General features: G+C 52.7%; 8 protein-coding genes across 8 annotated transcripts; 3 read left to right on the forward strand and 5 right to left on the reverse strand.

The window, feature by feature from the left end:
• Positions 1–512, reverse strand: PV06_10792 (uncharacterized protein). The gene has a single exon (XM_016412375.1). It carries the CDS (start codon positions 306–308, stop codon positions 3–5), a length of 306 nt encoding a protein of 101 aa, XP_016257389.1. The 5' UTR covers positions 309–512; the 3' UTR covers positions 1–2.
• A 360-nt stretch (positions 513–872) lies between these two features.
• PV06_10793 (uncharacterized protein) lies at positions 873–3,551 on the reverse strand (the record flags this gene model as incomplete). The annotated part of the gene is made up of 1 exon (XM_016412376.1): positions 873–3,551. One exon carries the CDS (start codon positions 3,549–3,551, stop codon positions 873–875), a length of 2,679 nt encoding a protein of 892 aa, XP_016257390.1.
• A 965-nt stretch (positions 3,552–4,516) lies between these two features.
• Positions 4,517–6,822, forward strand: PV06_10794 (uncharacterized protein; the record flags this gene model as incomplete). The annotated part of the gene is made up of 5 exons (XM_016412377.1): positions 4,517–4,666; positions 4,722–5,686; positions 5,748–5,788; positions 5,845–6,081; positions 6,149–6,822. 5 exons carry the CDS (start codon positions 4,517–4,519, stop codon positions 6,820–6,822), a joined length of 2,067 nt encoding a protein of 688 aa, XP_016257391.1.
• A 1,114-nt stretch (positions 6,823–7,936) lies between these two features.
• On the forward strand, positions 7,937–10,121 carry PV06_10795 (uncharacterized protein; the record flags this gene model as incomplete). Its single annotated transcript, XM_016412378.1, has 6 exons — positions 7,937–8,185; positions 8,244–8,413; positions 8,483–8,589; positions 8,676–8,915; positions 8,995–9,341; positions 9,423–10,121. 6 exons carry the CDS (start codon positions 7,937–7,939, stop codon positions 10,119–10,121), a joined length of 1,812 nt encoding a protein of 603 aa, XP_016257392.1.
• On the reverse strand, positions 10,098–12,401 carry PV06_10796 (uncharacterized protein; the record flags this gene model as incomplete). The annotated part of the gene is made up of 4 exons (XM_016412379.1): positions 10,098–10,474; positions 10,557–10,876; positions 10,947–11,858; positions 11,908–12,401. 4 exons carry the CDS (start codon positions 12,399–12,401, stop codon positions 10,323–10,325), a joined length of 1,878 nt encoding a protein of 625 aa, XP_016257393.1. The 3' UTR covers positions 10,098–10,322.
• A 1,143-nt stretch (positions 12,402–13,544) lies between these two features.
• PV06_10797 (uncharacterized protein) lies at positions 13,545–17,221 on the forward strand. The gene is made up of 2 exons (XM_016412380.1): positions 13,545–16,604; positions 16,687–17,221. Exons 1-2 carry the CDS (start codon positions 16,103–16,105, stop codon positions 17,049–17,051), a joined length of 867 nt encoding a protein of 288 aa, XP_016257394.1. The 5' UTR covers positions 13,545–16,102; the 3' UTR covers positions 17,052–17,221.
• On the reverse strand, positions 13,668–15,740 carry PV06_10798 (uncharacterized protein; the record flags this gene model as incomplete). Its single annotated transcript, XM_016412381.1, has 5 exons — positions 13,668–14,328; positions 14,384–14,456; positions 14,533–15,408; positions 15,467–15,547; positions 15,623–15,740. The coding sequence occupies 5 exons, from the start codon at positions 15,738–15,740 to the stop codon at positions 13,668–13,670; spliced, it is 1,809 nt and encodes a 602-aa protein (XP_016257395.1).
• Positions 17,168–19,083, reverse strand: PV06_10799 (uncharacterized protein; the record flags this gene model as incomplete). The annotated part of the gene is made up of 6 exons (XM_016412382.1): positions 17,168–17,471; positions 17,544–17,793; positions 17,850–18,017; positions 18,081–18,220; positions 18,276–18,740; positions 18,793–19,083. 6 exons carry the CDS (start codon positions 19,081–19,083, stop codon positions 17,256–17,258), a joined length of 1,530 nt encoding a protein of 509 aa, XP_016257396.1. The 3' UTR covers positions 17,168–17,255.
• Positions 19,084–19,855: the final 772 nt, after the last annotated feature.

A 19,855-nucleotide genomic window follows, 5' to 3' on the forward strand; every position in this document is an offset into this window, starting at 1 on the left:
TATCATCGAGAGAAGAACAATGACGTTTTTTTGAGACTCTGTGGCATGACCAGACCAAAGTCCACACACGTCCACAGCCCACAGACTTTGTGGAGGCAGGCAAGCCACGGAAGGCGGTGGTGAATCGTTGAGGGCTCATGTTTATCGATAGGATCGCGCCACCAAAAAAAAGTCAATACTGTATGTAGGTCATCCATCCGTGCATCCATCCACATCGTTGACAATAATATGGCGCAACCCGTCAAAAGTGTTTGTCCACTGGACTGTGCTGTACTCCATATCATTGTGTATCTGTGTACACCACACATGTCAACAGAGACGCGTCTTTGAACGCGTCTCTTTACGGGTTGTCTGTAAACACGCAGACTTTTTTCTCCTTCTTCCTCTCCCGTCTGGTCTTTGCTCTACCCGCCCTCTCGGGTGCTCAGACCATCGGGTATGACCGTACATATGACCCTTCCACCAAAAAAACGGGGATCGACTTGGGTTGGCAGATGACTCCACCAAACCTAAACACGTCTGTTCTTGACTTTCAACAAGTCGCGTATCTTGTGGGGTTGGGGTTTTTGTCAGTCCCATGTTGGACAGGGAAGGGTCCACGAAAAGCCGGATGTGTCTGTGTGTACAATGTGTGTACGGAGTGCTCGTCAACGAAAGTGGAGCGATCGGTTGTCAGTGGATCACGATTTTTGGTCTGGTCTTTGGTTTTCCAGTGGCTTGCATATACTTGTACGAGGACCTGTCCTAGCGACGGGGACCGACACGTCTGGCGGCCTGTCAAGCACCTCCCGAGAAGGGAGAGGGCTTCGGCTGGGCTGGGCTGACCAGGGTATGTACTGTACAGTCGACAATGGACCCTCCAAAAAAAACTCTCATCGACTCCATGTCGAATCGATACGCATCGTCATCGCTACCGCCAAAGGTTGACACGTCTCGGACACGGCGGTGACGTCTGTGACGCTTGTGCCAGTCTCCCCAACAGGACCGAGACTCTCGCCGCTTTTCACCCCTCCAGGAAAGGGCGACGCGTCGTCGATTAGGCCGCCCGAGAGCGTCCCGACTTGGCCTCGACCGTGCACTGACGTGCATGGTATGACCGTCAAGCTGTTGAAGAGTTCCCCTTTCGAGACTTCGGCCCACCGTGGCCGTCCCTCGACGGTCGACAAGAAGGCCGTTCCGTGGACGCATTCGAGCACTGGTGGTAATTTCGGCCGCGGCCCGACATGCACATCGTCCCCGATAGTTCGCAAAAGATGGGCGCGAACATCATCGTCGACCTGTCGAGGACCGTGTCGGGGTTTGCCACTGCCGCCAGAGGCAGACCGGATCAAGACGGTCACCAGATGCTGCCGGACGGTCGAAGGATGTCCTCCTGAGGATTGTTTTGGAGACTCGGCATGAAGGGAGGTCCTGCTGATTGAGCCCCATTCAAAATCTTCTCGACCACAAGTCGCCGCGGCGGCGGCAGTAGAACTTGAGGTGAGCGTTTTTATCAAGTTGGCAACGCCCAGGCTCCACCATTCAACGGGTGCGTCCCTCGGTAGCGACGTGACCTCTGCCGCAATGAATGGAGGAACAACATCGGCAGTGGTTGCTCTCTTGCCAAAAACTGTGTTGTTGGGCAAAACATGAAGATGTTGGCCAATGGCCGCATTCTCTGCTGCCGAGTTCGCCAACTGGAATCGATTGAATCGCAGGTCCCAAGCGTCTGGACCTTGGTCATCCTCGTCGTCGATGTCATCGTCATCACGTGCTGAGGAATTGCTAGATCTCGTTCCTATGCGATGAGCGTGCTCCCAAATTCTCTGGGCCGTCGTGGCGTTCCTGTGTGCTGCGTCTGGATCTCGTTTGAGAAAAGCGATGCCCCAAGGCCAGATGTCTACCTCCCGCTCTTGTCCAACACGCCAAAGATGTTGAAGGCTCAAGACGCTGGCGTGAGTGAAGCCGCCGTCGTCAAGAAGCATACTTTGGGGCACAAGGGGGATCTGTCCAGCTACGTGAACCATTTCGAGGAGACCTGCATCGTGCACGTTGACACTCATCTCAGAGGTTTGCTGAAGTGGGACACAGATTGCTTGACTATAAGGGCCGATATTGGCCGGGGCCCAGTAGCTTCGACTTTGAACGTGTAAGCCACGTCTCGCATCTCTCGGCCCAAGATCCAATATCACATTCAGACTGACTTCGACGTCTTGAGGAAGCTGACAGGAGATGGTCACTCTAGCTGGCGGATTTGGTTCTCCAGATCGAAACATTGACGAATACGTCGAGTTGACCGACGCGAATTGTGACATGTCCTTCAGCAGCAATGTCGTGGCTACGATGTTTGACGTCGTCAACTTTCCAGGGACTTTTTGTGTACTGGAGAGTGAGTCGAGCACGGATTTGAGCTTCTCGCATATTCGTCTCATCTGGTCAGCGGCAGTTCCTTTGTCTTCGGACGGTACACCCGTTGTTGTGGCAGTAATGTTCGAAATGGTAAGATAGGCTAGAGACAGTTTCCGAGTCAATGGCAAGAGTTCGATGGAAAACCTCGCCGAATGATTGTCCGAAAGCACGGTTGTTGCCTCACTATCCCTGGTCGAAGTCATCTCTGACGCTTGAGTCTGGACTCTTTCCAGCACAGCTTCGAATTGTACATCAAGAGGACGAGGCTGTAGAGCTGTCGAGATCTCGTGCGAGGAATCTGGGTCGTTCTCCACCGTCTTTGCTTTTCCCAACCGAAGATAGCTAACACCGCCTTCTCCGTAAAAGGTCGAGCTTGTGTCCGTTGGAAGGTCTATTCTTCGTTTCCATAGAGGTCTCGGACCATCCACGGCAAGTGTCTCATACTCGCCACCTTCTCCAAGCACGGCACCACGAAGCCAAAATTCGTGTTCTGTAAAGAAAGGGCGTAAGCCGCTTACCAGCCTGGACCGAGTGTTTGCTTCTGAGACGTTGGACCAGAGCAGGTTTTCCTTGATCCCACCACTAGCAATCTTGATTATCCTGGCGTCGCACCCAGCCGCTGACATGTCCTCGAGAAGGCCTGTCAAGGAGTCTTGACGACCAGGAGGTGGTGGAAGAGCAGGATATTGCCAAAGGTAAGCCAGTGGAATGAGCCCAAGTCTAACGGCTACAGAGTCGACTCGTGCGCGTTGGTAAGTCGACAGGATGGCGCCTGAGCATAGCGCATTGGCCTCAGGATGTTTCCTGAGTACATCATGCAATAATAATACCAAATCTTCGGTTTCGTCAAAAGATTTTTGTTCCCCGCTGGTATCATAGTACCTCCCAGTCTGTACTGCTGAGCCAGTGATTTCTCTCCGATATAATGGGATCCCAAGGCAATCTGAGTAAAGTGGAATGATCGAGTGCCCGACAGTCTGATACATGAAACTATTCATGTCTTCTCCTTCAGCATCGTCGGTCCGGCCATTGCTCGGAAGCTTGGGATGTAGATTCGCAAGGGCGACAACTTCATGTCCGTTCTCTATACAGTGCAATATGGAGAACAAAGAGTCTTTGCCACCAGATATCAAGGCGATCACCTTGAGAGGTGACTGTGTCATTGCAGATGGATGAACAGTTGTCGCTAAGTTGGTTTCTTCAGGCGAAAGTAGCTCTAGCCATTGCGAGAACGATTGGGCGCCTCAAACCTCCTCGCAGATTGCGAGATGCACATACTCCAGCTTTAGTCGCATGTTGATTATCAAAGGTGCCATTGGCTGCGTCCAGACTAGAAAACGATCCTACAAACAAATCTTCACAGTTCTGTTTGGGAAAATTTGCGTATCGATGGTTTATTGATCCGCTGGACTTTTCTACGGTGAAATTCTTTGATGATCCTCCGAGAAGATGCCAAGGCATCGCTCTCCTTGATACAAACTGGACAATCGAGAATTGTCCATTCTTCACTGGGCACCGTGTCTGATCCTTTCTCAGATGCCAATACGATGAGCCTTCTTCTTCTCAACCCAATGGTGCTTTCACGAGAAATACGGCGTCCCTTGAGTCAGCTTGATGGTGGCCTTGACAAGAAGACTGCTTGTACCGGATCCGCATTGACTCGATCGTCTACCCTTGATGTGCAACAAACATGTTGACCGTGACTTCGGACACGACCCAAAGTGCTTCCACCTATTCTGGAATCTAGTCAGGCTGTCCTTCCAGAGAGGCGCCGAGAGCTCACCTAAGCATGTGCCACGCAAACTAGACCACAAATGTACCGACACAGTCATGTTTCCCCGCAAGGTCGATACCATGACCCCTGTTTGGCCAACCCCCTCATTCGGAAACATGCATCGGGATGTTCTTTATGCTTGATCCGTGGTTTGCAAACGATAGGCCTTGTCTCTCCTTGGGGAGCCTGTATGATCATGAGATCGGAAGTACAAGCGGCAGTTGACGAAATTTTCGCTGCTGGTTAGCAATACACGTGGTCCGCATTCGATACATAAATAGTCGTGCATTCGATCTGGCCAGACTGCTATCACACCTTTCCGGGTAGGTAAGAGCTTGGGTGTCGCCATTCAAAATGCCGTCAAACGAAGGGACAAAGCAGGAATTCAGTCCCCAGTATGTTGACTTGGTCATCGTCGGGGCTGGACCGGCCGGCCTCATGATGGCCATGTGGGCTGCGAAATGTGGAATCAAGACGAAAATCGTAGACAAAAGAGGCACAAAGGTATCGTTTAATGTCATGCAAGAGGGAAGACAACCATTCTAATGCCATACTGCAGATTTTTAATGGCCAGGCCGACGGACTTCAATGTCGAACCCTGGAAATCTTCGACTCATTTGGCTTCGGTCATCGCGCGTGGATAGAATCAAACCATATGCTTGAAATTTGTCTCTGGAACCCCGATAAGGACGGAATCATTCGAAGAAGTGACCGCATCCCGGATACGATCCCTGGTATCAGTCGTTTTCAGCAGGTCGTGCTACACCAAGGTCGGATCGAGCGTTTTTTCCTTGACACCATTGAGTCCTGTAGCGACATTCGAGTGGAACGCGGTGTGATGCCATCCAAAATGGAACTCGATGAATCACTCTTCGAGGATAACGAAGCTTATCCCATTTCGATCAGACTGCGACATCTCAGTGAGGACGAAGCCACCCCTAAACAAACGGCGACTTCTGCAAATGGAACTGTCGTGCAAGATGGACTGTTTCGAAGTAATCTTGCCCCAGATGACACCCAAGAACTATTGAACGGCGCAAAGTTGAACGCCAAAGCCAATTCTGAAGAAATCGTCCATGCAAAATATGTGCTGGGCGCAGACGGAGCGCATTCATGGGTTCGCGAGCAATTGGGCTTCAAATTGGAAGGCGACTCGACAGACTATATTTGGGGCGTGCTCGATATTGTCCCAATCACGGATTTCCCTGACATCAGGATGCGGTGCGCGATTCACTCGGCCAGCGAAGGAAGTGTGATGGTTATACCACGCGAGAACAAGCTCGTGAGACTTTACATTCAGCTCACGAGGACCGAGAAACTAGGCGAGGGAGGATCGAGAGCAGATCGATCAAAGATCACACCAGAGACGATATTACAATCAGCTCAACGTATCATGGCGCCATACAAGATCACGTATCGGAAACTTGACTGGTGGACCGCATATCAAATTGGACAGAGGGTCGGTACACAGTTTTCGTTTGGTGAGAGAGTCTTTCTTGCTGGCGATGCGGTGCACACACATAGGTGAGCTTGCCTTTCTCCGTCTCAATCGCCACAGGGGTGCCTAGGCTAACGTGTCAAATAGTCCTAAAGCAGGTCAAGGCATGAATGTTAGCATGCAAGACAGTGAGTTGCTTTTGTGATCTCGTTTCTGGTCCCCCTTTTTGACAAGTGGTGGGCAGCGTTCAACCTAGGCTGGAAAATCGCCAACGTCGTCAAAGGTGTTTCAGACCGATCCATCCTTAAAACCTATCAAAGTGAGCGGCGCAAAAACGCCCAGGATCTTATTGACTTTGACCATCGCTTCTCTCGCCTCTTCTCTGGCAGACCGGCAAAGGATGTCATGGACGAAGAAGGTATTAGTATGGAAGAGTTCAAAGACGCCTTTGTAAAGGGCAATCTGTTTGCTAGCGGCATTGGTAAGATTTGAATTTTTCTTTTTCCAAGGAGGCCGCAAGTAAGCTGACGTCCTTGTCTTTTTGGTAGCCGTCGAATATGGCGCGAGTATCCTTGTTGCCAAACCCGGATCTTCGACCAAGCAAGGTGACGGCACTGATGTTGCTGTACATTCTGGCCTTCGAGTGATCTCGACACCTTCACTCGCTCCCAAAATCGAATTGGGAAAGCGGATCCCAAGTTTCAAAGTGCTCAATCAGTCGGACGCGCGACCTTCTCACTTACAAGAACTTCTTCGATCGAATGGCCGATGGCGTGTCGTCACTTTTGTCGGCGACATACGAGATTCGAACCAAGCCTCCAAATTGAAGGTACTAGGAGACAAACTTGCAAGTCCAGATTCGTTTCTACACCGCTTCACGCCACCACCTCCGGCGCGCTACGACGATGTGTTTGAACTGTTGGTCGTCCACAACACTCCGCGCCGTGAAACTACAATATTCGATTTCCCCCCGGTGTGGCATCCTTACGACGAAGTCGACGGTTGGGACTACTGGAAGATCTTTGTAGATGACGAGTCGTACCACGAGGGCCATGGGGAGATTTTCAAGAATCTGGAGATTTCTTCTCAAGGCTGCAATGTCATCTTACGGCCGGATCAACACGTGTCGTACGTGGGTCCGATGGAAGGGTACGAAGAGTTGGATAAATTCTTTTCGGCTTTTATGATATCACCAAGGGTGACCACAAAGGCTGGGACATGACCTCTCGAAGAAGCAATTAAATGACGATGGTGATGATAATAGTATATGTCTAGCTTGGTTAGTCGTCAGCGTAAGGCGAGTACTCACAAACATCAAGTCGCCTCAGTCCGCCGGCCGCATAATGTAAGCCTCAAGGTGCCTACGTTAGCCTCATCAAATTCAATACGGAGTTTCAATGATATAACGAAGGAAAACACACAGATTTCAAGATTTGCTGGTCATGCTGTGTGAGATGCAACTTGAATCAACTGCACCAAACCATCTCGTGGGGAGAGAGAAGAAATCAAGGATCAGACAACAGAGCCTGTTGATGTTAGCCCGTGAGCGCCGCGCCTCCCGCTGCATGGAGGCGGCGGCAAAGGGTCCAATTGGAACAAGGTACTCTTCGGTGATAAATCTTTTCTTGAAGAAAGCGAAGTCGAACCCATGGACCGCCGCCGCACACCACTATCCTTGTTGTATACGGGTTAGGGTAACGACCTTGGGCAAAATATTCGTTCTCAACGATGTGTCTGTGTCGGAGGAGAGTGTGGGATTCCGCAGGCGATATCACATCATACGTGCATAACTGGTCGCTTGTATGAGCGCCTCAAGTAGGTGAGCACGTCGAGTGAAAGTGGCAGCGGGGAGGAGCCACCATAGACCACCACCCGGTCATCTACAACACCGATCGTAACCATAGATCTGAACCGGAAGGTTGAAGATGCCCACTCACCACTTACCTTGCATCCTGCTCCTGAACACAGACGTCACGAGATGTACGGAGCGAAATCATCGGCCGAATAAAAACCATTTCTAATCCGGACGCATTCATCGCCGGTGTTGGTCAAACGCGACGACCCCACAGAGCACGGGAAACCTACTCGCCCTCCGTACACCGAGGATGCCGTATTCACGGCATTTCAAGAAGAACGTTGGGGTCGGTGAGACTGTCGCAGGACTTACCCCGGCTTTCCTGAGCCACATGCGTGACTACTTGTTCCTGTCCCGGCCCGGGCAGCATTCGCGCAGCACATCCAATATCAGAGATTGACATTGTTGATACTCGCCCTCCCAACGTCCTCTAGACCGTGTCGTGGGGCCATTGTGGACGAGAGACAGAGACAAAGACAAAATGCCCATCGACAGATCGTGGCCGGGTTACAACAAGGGCACCGAGCCTGATGATGGATTCGAATGGATCTGGCAGGAAGCCATCCCGGCGGATCTGCCTGGACGAGATCCTCCAGTGGTCTACATCCCATTCGGTTACGAGAAGAAGGTCTTACCAAAGGGTTGGAAGAAGACGCCCGAGAATAAGGCTCTCGATCTCGACATCGTCTTCGAAAAAGATGTCGAGTTTGTGATGCGAGATGGAGTCAAGGTACGTCGGGCCCAACTCGCCCAACGTCAGGTCCGCGCTAATGTATCGAAATCTGAAGCTGTACGCGGACATCTACCGACCAGCAGACACGGCCGATCGGAAGATCCCCATCATCATGCCCTATTCTCCGTACGGCAAGGGTGGAGGTGGCGCCAATCTGATGGACGTGGTTCCGTATCGCGTCGGCGTACCCAAGAGTCGCCAGAGCGGGTTAGAGAAGTTCGAGGGGTGAGACCAGACTGGAGTTCGCCGCCACGCCGGGCTCTCAACTTCGATGCTGACTGCGGTCTTCCACAGACCCGACCCGAACGAGTGGTGCCGACGAGGTTACGCCATCCTCGACCCCAATGCCCGAGGTTCTTTCGACAGTGAGGGGAATCTACATTACTTTGGCAGAAAGGAAGGTCAGTTTGAGGCGTGTGACCACTGAGGATTGTTGTACATCCGGTGTTGGGTGGCTGACGAAAAGACGTGCTCCACGCTACAACAGGAGAGGACTGCCACGACCTTATCGAAGCCGCCGCGAGGTTCGACTGGTGCAACGGTAGCGTTGGGATGGCCGGTAATTCCTGGCTTGGGATTGCCCAGTACTGGGCGGCCATGCAGCAGCCACCTTCTCTGAAGGCCATCGCCCCGTGGGAAGGATTCAGTGACATGTACCGCGAGCAGAGCCGCCGAGGAGGGATTCCATGGTCACCATTCTTGCGCTGGGTTCTCATGGGCATTCCAGGTGAGTTGCGCTACAAACGTTCACAGGACGATGTTGAGCGACCCTTGTTGATCATCTTCTAACGTGTGCTCGAGTTCAGGCCGTGGTCTCCAGGAAGACGCCGCTTCAATTGGCGAGAGCCGGGAGTACTGGGACCCATACTGGGAATCAAAAAGGGTTGATTTCAGCAAGATCAAGATCCCTTCCTATGTGCTCGCGTCTTACTCGTCCATGCTACACACGATGGGATCCGTTCGAGCTTTCAGAGAAATCAATTGCAGCGACAAGTGGTTACGTTTCCACCCTCATCAAGAGTGGTATGAAGATTATCTTCACAGTTCGGTTGATGATCTGGATCGATTCTTTGAAAGATACTTAAAGGGCGAGCAAAATGGCTGGGAGTCGACGCCAAAAGTGCGTGTCTCCATGTACCGCTACGGACAAACTGTATGTACAATTCCCCACCGACAACAGCTCCTATTCCTTTGCTGGAATTGTGTCGAGCTGACTTGCAATTGCGACCCAAAGTACCCCGTTTATGACCAAGTCGAAGAAGACTACCCCATCCCTCGAACACAATACACCAAGCTGTACCTGACCGCGGCGAAAACGATGCATATATCGCCCAGTTCCACCGAGGCTGTGCACTCATACGACTCGACCACCAAGGGCATGGTGACGTATGACTTCGTCTTCCCAGAGCGAACTACACTGGCGGGCTACTCGAAACTCCGATTCTTTGTGTCATGCAAGGAGCACAACGACCTGGACATTTATGTGATGCTACGAAAGCTGTCCGCTGATGGCGAGCTGATGGAGCAGTCTAACGTGCCTCTCCACGAGTTGCCATCGCACATCACATCAGTCAAGGATGTGGCCAATGTTAACCCTACTAAATACTTGGGACCGACGGGAATGCTGAGGGCTTCTCATCGTGCCATGGATCCTGAGAAGTCAACAGAATATCTGCCATTCCATCCGCATCTCAAGCCGGACTACGTAAACCCGGGGGACGTGGTGCCTCTGGACCTCGGAATCTGGCCGATGGGGATTGTCTTTGAGAAGGGAGAGGGCCTGCGACTGCAGATCTCGGGCAAGACGATGGTCTTGCCTGAATGGGACAATCCGCATGTGGCACACGCCGAGCCTAAGTTCAACAAAGGGTTCCACAACGTGCATTTGGGAGGGGAGTATGCGGAGAGTTACTTGCTGGTCCCGAAGTTGTAGTGGTTGTCAGAAGGAGGGTGGTAGTATTGACACATACGTTTGGCGAGGTGGCGTTCGTGCCGTAGTCGAATCGATCACGATGGTGCGTTTGATGTGTCAATTTTACAATCAGATGCTCTTGAATTTCCAGACACGGCCTAATATTCCAAACAAGAGTCATGTGTTGTTGCAGGCTGACGATTGTCAATGATGGGCTGATCGCTACCGTTCACTAGAAGAAGGGCTCTCAGAGAGTGGCGCTTGTAACCTTGAGCTGCCAACAAGCAAAGAAAAGCTCTTGCGGAGGCCTGATAGTTCCGATTCGCAGCCTTGACCAGCGAGGTCGGATTCTCTCTCAGATATTTCGACGAGCCCTAGACGTTTATGTGTCAGTCGAGGCGATGTCTCTAGTGCTCTGCAGGGCAATCGTAACACCGGATCGAGGATACAACTCACTGAGCGCGCAGTTTCCAATGTCCCAGTATCTGCCGATCCGTCTCAGGACGAGCTTGATGAGCTGGATATGGTGATCATGATCAGAAGCCTTGTCTGCGTGCAGGGCAGTACGGATCATGTCTAGCGACGGGCCAACAATGGTACAGGTAATGAATGGGCAGGCTTGCGCGATATACTCGGGGCCCCAGGCCTGCATTGCGCGGAAGACTGTCTGGGTGTCGAACGGACAGCGTATCGGTTCCTCAACCATGTCATCTGTTGGTTGCTTATTTCGAGGTTGTCTTCGAGCTTCTCTTGCTTTTCTCAGTAGGACGCGAACACTGTCAGGTCAGCATCAGTAACTAATCAGAGGGGGCGTGCGTATTTTGAGGCCTCGGGTTCACAACATACGTATGTAGCATGACGTTCATGGAGATGATCCAATTGTAGGATGCAAAGTTCCTCTCATTGAAAAGAAACCCTGTCGGCCTCAAGTCATACTCTGGTGGCAACAGGAGCATGAAAAGTGGGAGAGTTGCTTCAAAAGTGTCGATATTCTCCAAAGAGGTGTCGGTGTGTAGGAGGAAGTCGTTGGCTCTGGCCATGAGAAATGTCGAGATTAAAAACCAAGCCCGGGCGCCCAGGTGCAAATGCTCGTGAAGCGTGTCCCAGATCCGGGCCGAGTCGGTGTTGATCATAGTAGACGGAACAGGAGTGTCGGCGAACCACTCAGGGTCGGGAATGGGTAATAGAACGCACATATGTTCTTTGTCGATACAATACGGCCGCCGAAGGATGGTAGATGAGAAGACATCCAGCTCCCAGACCGCCCACCATGCCCGTCTCTGCTCTTCGATCAAGACCCACTCATCTGCTGGCCTCGAAGTGAGCTGAGACTCATCCCGTTCCGCATCTATATTGTTGAGACCCAACTCCAAAGCGAGGCGGACCGCGGATCCAATTAGAAACCAGCAGTTCGTCGATGGTCGACTCGTTTGTTCGTGGAATGACAACAAGATGCAGCCCTGGAGAAGGGCCATTGAGGGCTGCCAGCGGCCCTCATAGGAGAATGCGGTATCGTAAAGTGCGCGGGCCTTTGCCGCGAAGACCTGACCTCTCGCATATGGTGCCACGTCGTCGAAGAAGGAAGAAGTGGAGAAGCGAGCGGACATGGCCATGACACCGCTCAGGATGAAAGCATCTTCTTTCTTCAAATCGGAATAGCCTGACCCTTCGTCGATCAGGGTCTTGAATCGATGCACGAACCTCGGCCGGTGGAAGAGAGGGAGGAAACACTGGACACTATCGAAGAACAAGTCGATGCTGGGGGCGGAGTCAGTAGTTCGTAATGATAATAAGGGGATTAACGTACAGTTCATGAACGACCTCCGTGGGGACATGGAAATCGTAAGCATCGGCGGCCCCATTGTTCACGAAGGTGGGAATTGGTAGAGACTGTTGAAGAGGGCCTGTAGGGAATGCAAGATCATAACGAGTCAACAGAGTGCGGTCGAGAGGAATACGGAGCAAGGGTAGCATCCTACCTGACGGCATTGGCGGGAGGTTTAACTCTGGTCCATCCCAGCCCGCTAAAGTAGTCCAGAAAGCGAGGTCTGCGTCCACGTCGATGGATGGCGCAGCACTGCATTCACTGACAACACCGGCAGAGACATCTGGCCAATTCCTTGCGGCGGTGAAACCCGTCACTCCTGGAGAGACCGGCAGCTCCGTTGCAGGGTCAACACAAGATTGGGAAAGGACTTGCGAGGCCGGCCGTCGCCTTTGCAAAGCTCTTTGAAGCTGTTCGACGTCGAACTGATCGAGGAGTCGATCTTGAAGGGCCCTAAAATTAGCCTGATTGTTCATTTCCATACAAGGAGAGCACGAGTACAGGGATAAATGAGATGCATGGCGTTGCATACCTAGTTCTGCCTCGGCATCGGACTGACGTAGTTGATTGAGGAGAGTGCGATATCTCGTGCCGGGAGAGGGTCGGCGTCGTTTTGCAGGATAAAAGCAGGCAGAATTGCCGTTGGTACACCTGGTACATGACGGACGTTTGCGGTCACCTGATCGATTGAATGGGTTCAGCCACGGTGAGGTCCTTCCCAAACTTGTCGCATGCAAGGGCAGGAACGGAGGCCCATAGAAAGGCATTCCTTACATTTGCTCTTCTTTCTGGATCCTTAATCAGTTACATTCGTGCACAAGGCCAGACACGGCTATTCAGCATACCTGTTACATTGATCGCACGATCTCCTGGAAAGCATTGGAACTTCGCGAGATGGGGATACAAGCCACCCGGTCCAATTGGTCTCGCCGTCGTCTCCTGGGAAGCCATGAGTTGGCAATTCAAGAGAATCGTCTGAGATTTCTACGTTCGAGTCTGCTCAGGGACGAGGGAAGGAGTACAAATCTGGATGACAACGAATGCAAGATGGACGTCGCTCTCTAGAAAGAAAAGGTAGATGACTTTAACTTCATAACAAAGATGACTGACATACAAAATACGCCCAAGAACCGAAGGAACCTCAAAAACCTTGTCCTGGTCTTTTGTGGTATGGGGTATAGGATTTGTGTGGAAAATGCATCGTCCTCGCCCAGATTTCCCCGGCCTCTCCACCGTGCGTAAGATTTCTAGTGGCAAGTCCTTTACGCTCGTCCTGGGAAGTTCGGGGATCCCAGGCGACTTGATTCAATAGAATCGTGGCTAGATCTGACAAAGAAGACTGACTGTAGCCAGATTCTCTCATGGTCGAATCCTTGCTCGGTTGGCGATGATGGCTGGGTCGGCATTCACGAACACCGGTCGCCACATCTGTCCTAGCGGCATGGAGCGCGAGCACGTGTGATAGCGCCAAAGGTCACAGCCGGCATTCACAAATCCCGGAAATCTGGGGTACGGACCTGTTCAAAGCCGAGCCAAGAAGCCGGTCGGGGCCACCGGCTACGGGTACGAATACGATTGACACTGCGCTGGCAACGCAGCTGGGGTGGAATAGTATTGTAAAGCTGATGTTGATCTGCTCGCCGTGCGGTTCTGCTAAGTGTGCGTCACGTGAACTCGTGTGCAGCTCAGCCTGCGATGGTGTCGAAACCACCACGACGCAACCGCGACGCGTTTCGTTTTCCTCACACCTGGCCACGATGCAGGATTTGGCGAAGGACTTTCAGCAGCGCACTGGCTGGGTCATCCACCATTTGGAGAGATCTCCAGGCGATGAAGCGATCGGGTCGCACGAGCAGACACCCATCTTCCTCGATCTCCCTCACGGACTCCCAGTGAAAGTACACATCCTCCCAATCTTGACGGAATCCGATCGAATATGCCGCCAGCGGAATGTCCAGAGCCTTTGATACCTGAGCCGCTGCCTCTTTCCACCGCTCGCCACCGATGCCAGTCAGGACTGTGAATCCACCATTGCCAGCTAAATCGATCGTCGAGATTCGCTGCCCCGGAACAGCTCGATTGAGCCAAGCATGTGGAAGCCGTGCACCGGGATATGTTGAGCGTGTATGGTCAAGGATGGGATCTCCCATAAGAGGTGGCTCGTCGCCCTGATCAGCTTGATAGACAGCTCCGGACCGATACCGCTGGTTCATCTCGATCCCCAGCCCCTGGAATTCATATCTGGTCCCCTTGATGGCCTTTATGAAGTCTTGCCGACGTTGTTTTCCGACTGCACTGTTGACAGACAGTTCTGCAAACGCCGAGACTCGCTCTTCGGCGCTTGGCTCTAAAATGCCCGCGCTCTTCCACAGAGGCAGATGGTCTAGGAAGCCTTGAAATGCTCTGTCGGAATATCAGCTCCCTGACTCGGGGTTACAGGTCGAGAATAGGCTCTTACCTGGACACAATGTTGGCGCCAACAGGCTGCCGTTCCTGCTCATAGGAATCGAGAAGTTCTGGCCCAGCCAGACCTGCGATGTACGAGGTAAAGTCAGCGTCAAGTCGTCCACCAGCGACAAGAGATAGAACAACGGGTCAATGGCGCACCTTTGAGAACGTACGCAACCTTCCATGCCAGATTAAACGCGTCTTGAACACAGGTGTTGGAACCGAGTCCATTGGCGGGAGGGTGACGATGGACCGCATCCCCGAGGCAGAACACGTTACCCTTAGCATACTTCTCCGCCCAGATGTTGTTGACGAGCCATTTGCTGACGTTGAGGATTTCGACATCGACGGAGTCATCACCGATGATCTGTTTGATGCGCTTCATCCAATGCTCCTGAGTCGGCGGGATGTCTGCTTTGTACCCCGGCACTGGGAACATAATGAACACCCACTCATGCCACGGCTTCACCATTCGGGGAAAACCGATCCAGGCAAAGTCGGGATGGCTCACGTCATGCTGGTAGCACCAGTGCAAATTACCCTGCCTGTGTGCGATGTACTTGCTCAAGTCTGCCTTGACCAGCACATTCCACGCCAACCCTCCGCCCGGATTCTGCCTCAGCGGTAGATCAAGTTGTTGGATGATTCGACTTCGGGCACCGTCTGCACCGAACAAGTACCGGCACCGAATCCGATGTATTGTCCCGAAGACGGTGTCTCTGACGATCACGTCCACCTGGCATTTGGCGACATCATCCTGGAAGCGCAGGAACTCCGTGTTGAAACGAGTGATGAAGCCACTGGTCGCCGCTTTGCGGATGAGGATTGGTTCAAGACGAGTCTGTGGCAGATCGATTGGGTCGCAAGGGCTGACCTCTTTGTACTTGGCTTCCAAGGCAGGACCGTTGCCCCAGGCGTACAAGCGCGCATATTCTTCTCCGGCCATGCTGTATCCCCACCGGGTATGCATCATGCTTTCTTTCGGACTCGCCAGCTCTCGGCAGTCTTCTTCCAGACCAATGTCCCGTAAGCACTCTGGACGACAAATTCAGCACCGAGCTCAATTACTTGTTGCAGAGATCATGAAACTGACCTAGAGCAGCCATGTTGGTGATGTGTGCGCGTGGTGTTTCTGCCGTGGTGGATGTCATTCCAATTACAATCCCTTGAATTCCTGGCGACTAATCGTTAGAACTTTGGTCTTCTTGGCTCTTCGGGCCCTCAAAAGGCTGAGTGCCCGAGTCCCTACCGTGTGAACCCAGGAAAGCAGCCAGAGATCCTCCTGCTGGCCCTGTCCCGACAACAACCACTTGGGTGTTGAAATCGGGATCCAGAGGGGCATCTTCGCCAGCCGTAATGCTCCCCATTGCGGTGCAATGGTACAATATCGGTCGTCTTTATCTCGTTCTCGGCGTGAGGCAAGGTACAAGGCGAGATTTACTATCGCTGCGTTTCGCTTTCAGGGTGGGCAATGAAAGTATAATATAGTATGCCTCGGTCTTTGCTCCACGCGGAGCGAGCCCAAATACTGTGCCTACACTGCCAACAGCGAATATCCGGACCCTGATGCATCCAGGACAGATTGCAATCTCGCTCTAGCTCATGCGTTGTCATCACGCGTGTCGTGTTGAGCCGCCGGACATCACGACTCCCGCGTCTCCATCATACATGCCAAGAACCTTCCACTCGCGGTCTGCACCATGGCCGAGCCCCAGATTAGGTGAACGATATGGGAGCAGCTTATGCAATTTCTCCAGGATGGAGCGGCCAGCTGCCGTCGGCGATAAGAGAATATAAGGTTAAGCTGCGATGGTTCAGCCTTTTTGGTGCCGGTGTTTTCCTCTTCTTCTTTCCTTTTGGCCTTTCTCCGATATTTCACATCACCAGAAGGCACTTCAAAAGCAACGACAAGCCATTCATCATGTCGAAATCGCTCGGTCATGATCGCTTTAATCCCTACGTTCCATTTGACTTCAAGGCGGCCAATGACAATTACGTGAAGAATGTGTTCAAAGACCAGGATCCGCCAGTGGGTGCGAGTTCTCGAGTTGGGATCATCACCTGTTGCGACGCGCGTAGTAGTCCCGACCACTTCTTCCAGTTAAGCCACAATCAGGCTTTCATCATTCGGAATGGCGGCGGCCGGACGAGTCCTCCAGATGTGATTCGCACATTGGCGAGTATCGAGATTCTGAGCGACATCAAGGAAATCATGGTCATCCACCATACAGGTAAGAGAAGAACGCACCACGACCTGCCCTCCGTCATCGCCCTCGCCTCGAACATGGTGGTTATGAATCTAACACAAATCAGACTGTGGATCTCTGCACTGCAGCGACGAGTTCTTTCGCAACGCCATCGCGAAGAACGACCCCGGCATGAAGGACGGCCCATTCCTCGAGGGAGCAGACTTGTGGATCCAGGGCGTCGCATGGGTCCCATTTGATTGGAAGGAGGGCGAGACGGAGCGACAGGCGCTGGACCGCAGTGTTGTGGACGATGTGCTGTTCCTGCGCCGGCATCCGCTCATGAAGCCCTCAATCCCCATCACAGGCTGGGTCTACAACGGAAGCACCGGGGCCGTGGAGGAGATTGACTGCGGGTTGAAAGGTGGGCGTGATCCCAAACAGCTCGAACTACTAGCAGAACAGCTCGCAGAGCGTGGAGTACCGAATTGAAGCAGCGATTGAGACGCGCTCATCGTTGTGTCATCAATATCTAAAGAGCGCAATATGAATGACCGCCTCGCAAGATTCTGGTTACCCCCATACTTCATTTCAAGATAGACACCAGTTTATGAGTCGTTAGATAGATACGCTCTCGTACAGACACGACGTTAAAATTCCCACATTGATACATTGGTTTATTTCTGTTCCATTCAATTAACTTTCTGGCAGGCCTTTAGTGTCCCCCTGCCGTCGTAGCTTGAGTCGTACCAGCATATCAGACTGCTTCCAGAACCACGCACAGTAGGTTGTCCATTCCGGCTTCTCAGAAGCCCATTCCAGCTCAAAGTTGCGCAGTAGAACCGGGATGAATTTACCCATCTCCATCAAGGAGATGTTCTTCCCCGAGCAAGAACGAGCCCCGTGACCAAACTGTTGGTGGGATGGCAGAGACACCGGTTACTGAGGTGATCCTAGTAGAGCACGGCTAGCCAGAGAACTTACTGCGAGTGAACACCGATCCATCTGCTTGAGACGAACTTCATCCGTCTCCAGCCATCGCTCGGGACGGAAGGACTCGGCGTCGTCGCCAAAGATGGTCCTATCGTGATGTACCACCGGAGCCGTCATGCTCACGTTCGTGCCACCGGGCAGATATTTGCCACATAGGACGGCGCCTTCGGGCGGCACATGGCGTTCGAGAGGAAACCCCACGCCGGGGTGGAGGCGCATGGCCTCCTTGATTGTCGCTTGGCTGGAACCCCGGTTTAGTATCCAACGCCCAAAAGTCATGGCCGTCACGGAACTTACAGATAGGGAAGCTTCGTGCTTTCCTCGTACGTGACAAACTCGGACAGTCGTCCAGACGCAAACGCAGCATCGATCTCACCTTGTAATGCGTGGTACGCGTGGGGCGTCTTCAGAAGGTAATAAATGCACGCGCGCAGCGAAATCGCAGTCGTGTCACTGCCGGCAATGCTTCCGGAGGAGTGATCTGTCAGCACGGTGGGTCGCTCAAAGGGGGGCGGACCGAAGACTCACAGGTTGTTCGTGATGTGGTTGACGATGTCTCGAAACGGGACTTGTCCATCTTTCGTGGCTTGAAGCTGGGCAAGTATGTCGCCCCGGGAGCCATCCTGATGTACCGTGGTATTGTATCTGACAATCTCTTCCTCGGCGATCTGTGGAAACGATCAGCGACTCTCGCTCCTAGTTGGGAGTATCGGGGAGTGTGACAGCCATAAACCTATCGAGGGGGTCTGGCAAGTTAGGAAACACCCTCTTGAGCGTTCCCATGAGCACCCGACTACCGAATAAATAGTCGTGTAGCTTGGGAAATTGGCCGACAAACTGTGCGTAAGACTGTGCGACGTCCAGACCCCCAATCATATTGTCAATGTCCCCTGCCTTTTCCATGAATCCGAACCTCCTCTGGAACGTGAGGCCACCGATCACATCGAACGCGTACCACTGTAGCCACGGCGCAATGTCGATCGGGTCGGCGCATCGGGCTTTCATGGCGTCGATGAAGATTGCCGAACACTCGTCGGCGTAGCACTCCAGCTTCCGGACGTTCGACATCGAGTACACCGCGGCCACCTGGCTCCGAAGATTCCGATGGTATGCCGGGTCTCGCGTCGAAAAGGTGGTGTGCATCACGTCCCCCTTGTAAAACGGGCCCATCAAGGTGTAGAACTCGGTCTTTCAGAAGTGCGTCAGTCGATCCATCACATCAAAGACGGATGGCCTTCACCTTTAGAAATTTACTCCCTATGCCGTAGATGGTTTGTATCTCGGACGGATCAGAGACCGAAACATGATTCGGTCCAACCCGCACGATCTTGCCGTGTTTTGCGTGGACATTGCGATATTGCTCGGGGGCATCGCCCTTCCAAACAAGGCTCAACCGGTAGACGCCCGTGAACCGAGCCAAACAGGGTCCCGGGATTGACCTCAAATGCTTCCGGTACGCGGTCCTGATGCTCATCAAGAGTGTGCTGCACACCAAGCCCAGAATCAGGACTGCGGCAGTCGAGTGAGCCATTCTGAAAAGGTTTCTGGCTAGCCTGTGAGAACAAAGTCTGTATGTTGCTGACAAAACCCTTCGCGGTTCGCGCCAAAGGGCATTTCCGTTCTCAAGGAGCCCGTGTTTATGCGACTTGCCATGCCATCTGTTTTAACTTACTGGCAACCACCCTCGAGGACCGGTAGCTGTGTTCCGGGTTTGGAAACGCCGCTCATCGGGCTTGCCATCCCGAGTGGGAGTGCAAACCGTCATTCCAGTCCAATAGCTATACTCCGGATTTTGGGAATGCCGTTAGTGTTATATAGTCTTGCACTTCTACTCCGTACAGTAACGGGATTTGAGAACCGGATTTTTGTATCCCCTGGCCGACAAGGCGTAGAGGACACCGCACGCCGGAGCCAAGCCGGCCAATCTCACCGCACGGAATCCCGCCCAATATTCTGTCTGGGGCACATTCCGCAACACACCTTTCACCCGGCCCCTGTCTGGCATCTTGAGATGGCGTGACGAGAGCGCGGCGACACCAGCGGCTCATTTCGATGGAGAGGTGATGAAGGGGTCGATATTACGTTTCGCTTCACCACAAATATGTTGACGAGTAGGCCTGGCGGCAGGCCGCATACGAAGCTGTGACGACAGCCTAGCCTCTTGGAGAATGTTAGCCACATGAACGGCCGTTTAGGAGTTGCGCCTTGGGCGCTGGCTTTTCCATTCTCGATTTCATAATCGGGATACCCATCACTCTCTTTGGCAATTTGCTGTCGTTCGGGTGAGCATGCCATCGTCGGTA

This window comes from Exophiala oligosperma, assembly GCF_000835515.1.
Source record: "Exophiala oligosperma strain CBS 72588 unplaced genomic scaffold supercont1.15, whole genome shotgun sequence".
Taxonomy (NCBI): domain Eukaryota; kingdom Fungi; phylum Ascomycota; class Eurotiomycetes; order Chaetothyriales; family Herpotrichiellaceae; genus Exophiala; species Exophiala oligosperma.

Bases quoted from the DNA above. Each gene is read 5' to 3' on its own strand.
- PV06_10792 (XM_016412375.1), bottom strand. From the start codon at position 308: ATGTGTGGTGTACACAGATACACAATGATATGGAGTACAGCACAGTCC.
- PV06_10797 (XM_016412380.1), top strand. From the start codon at position 16,103: ATGGGAGCAGCTTATGCAATTTCTCCAGGATGGAGCGGCCAGCTGCCG. The intron at 16,605-16,686 runs GTAAGAGAAGAA...AACACAAATCAG, and splicing joins CATGGTCATCCACCATACAG to ACTGTGGATCTCTGCACTGC.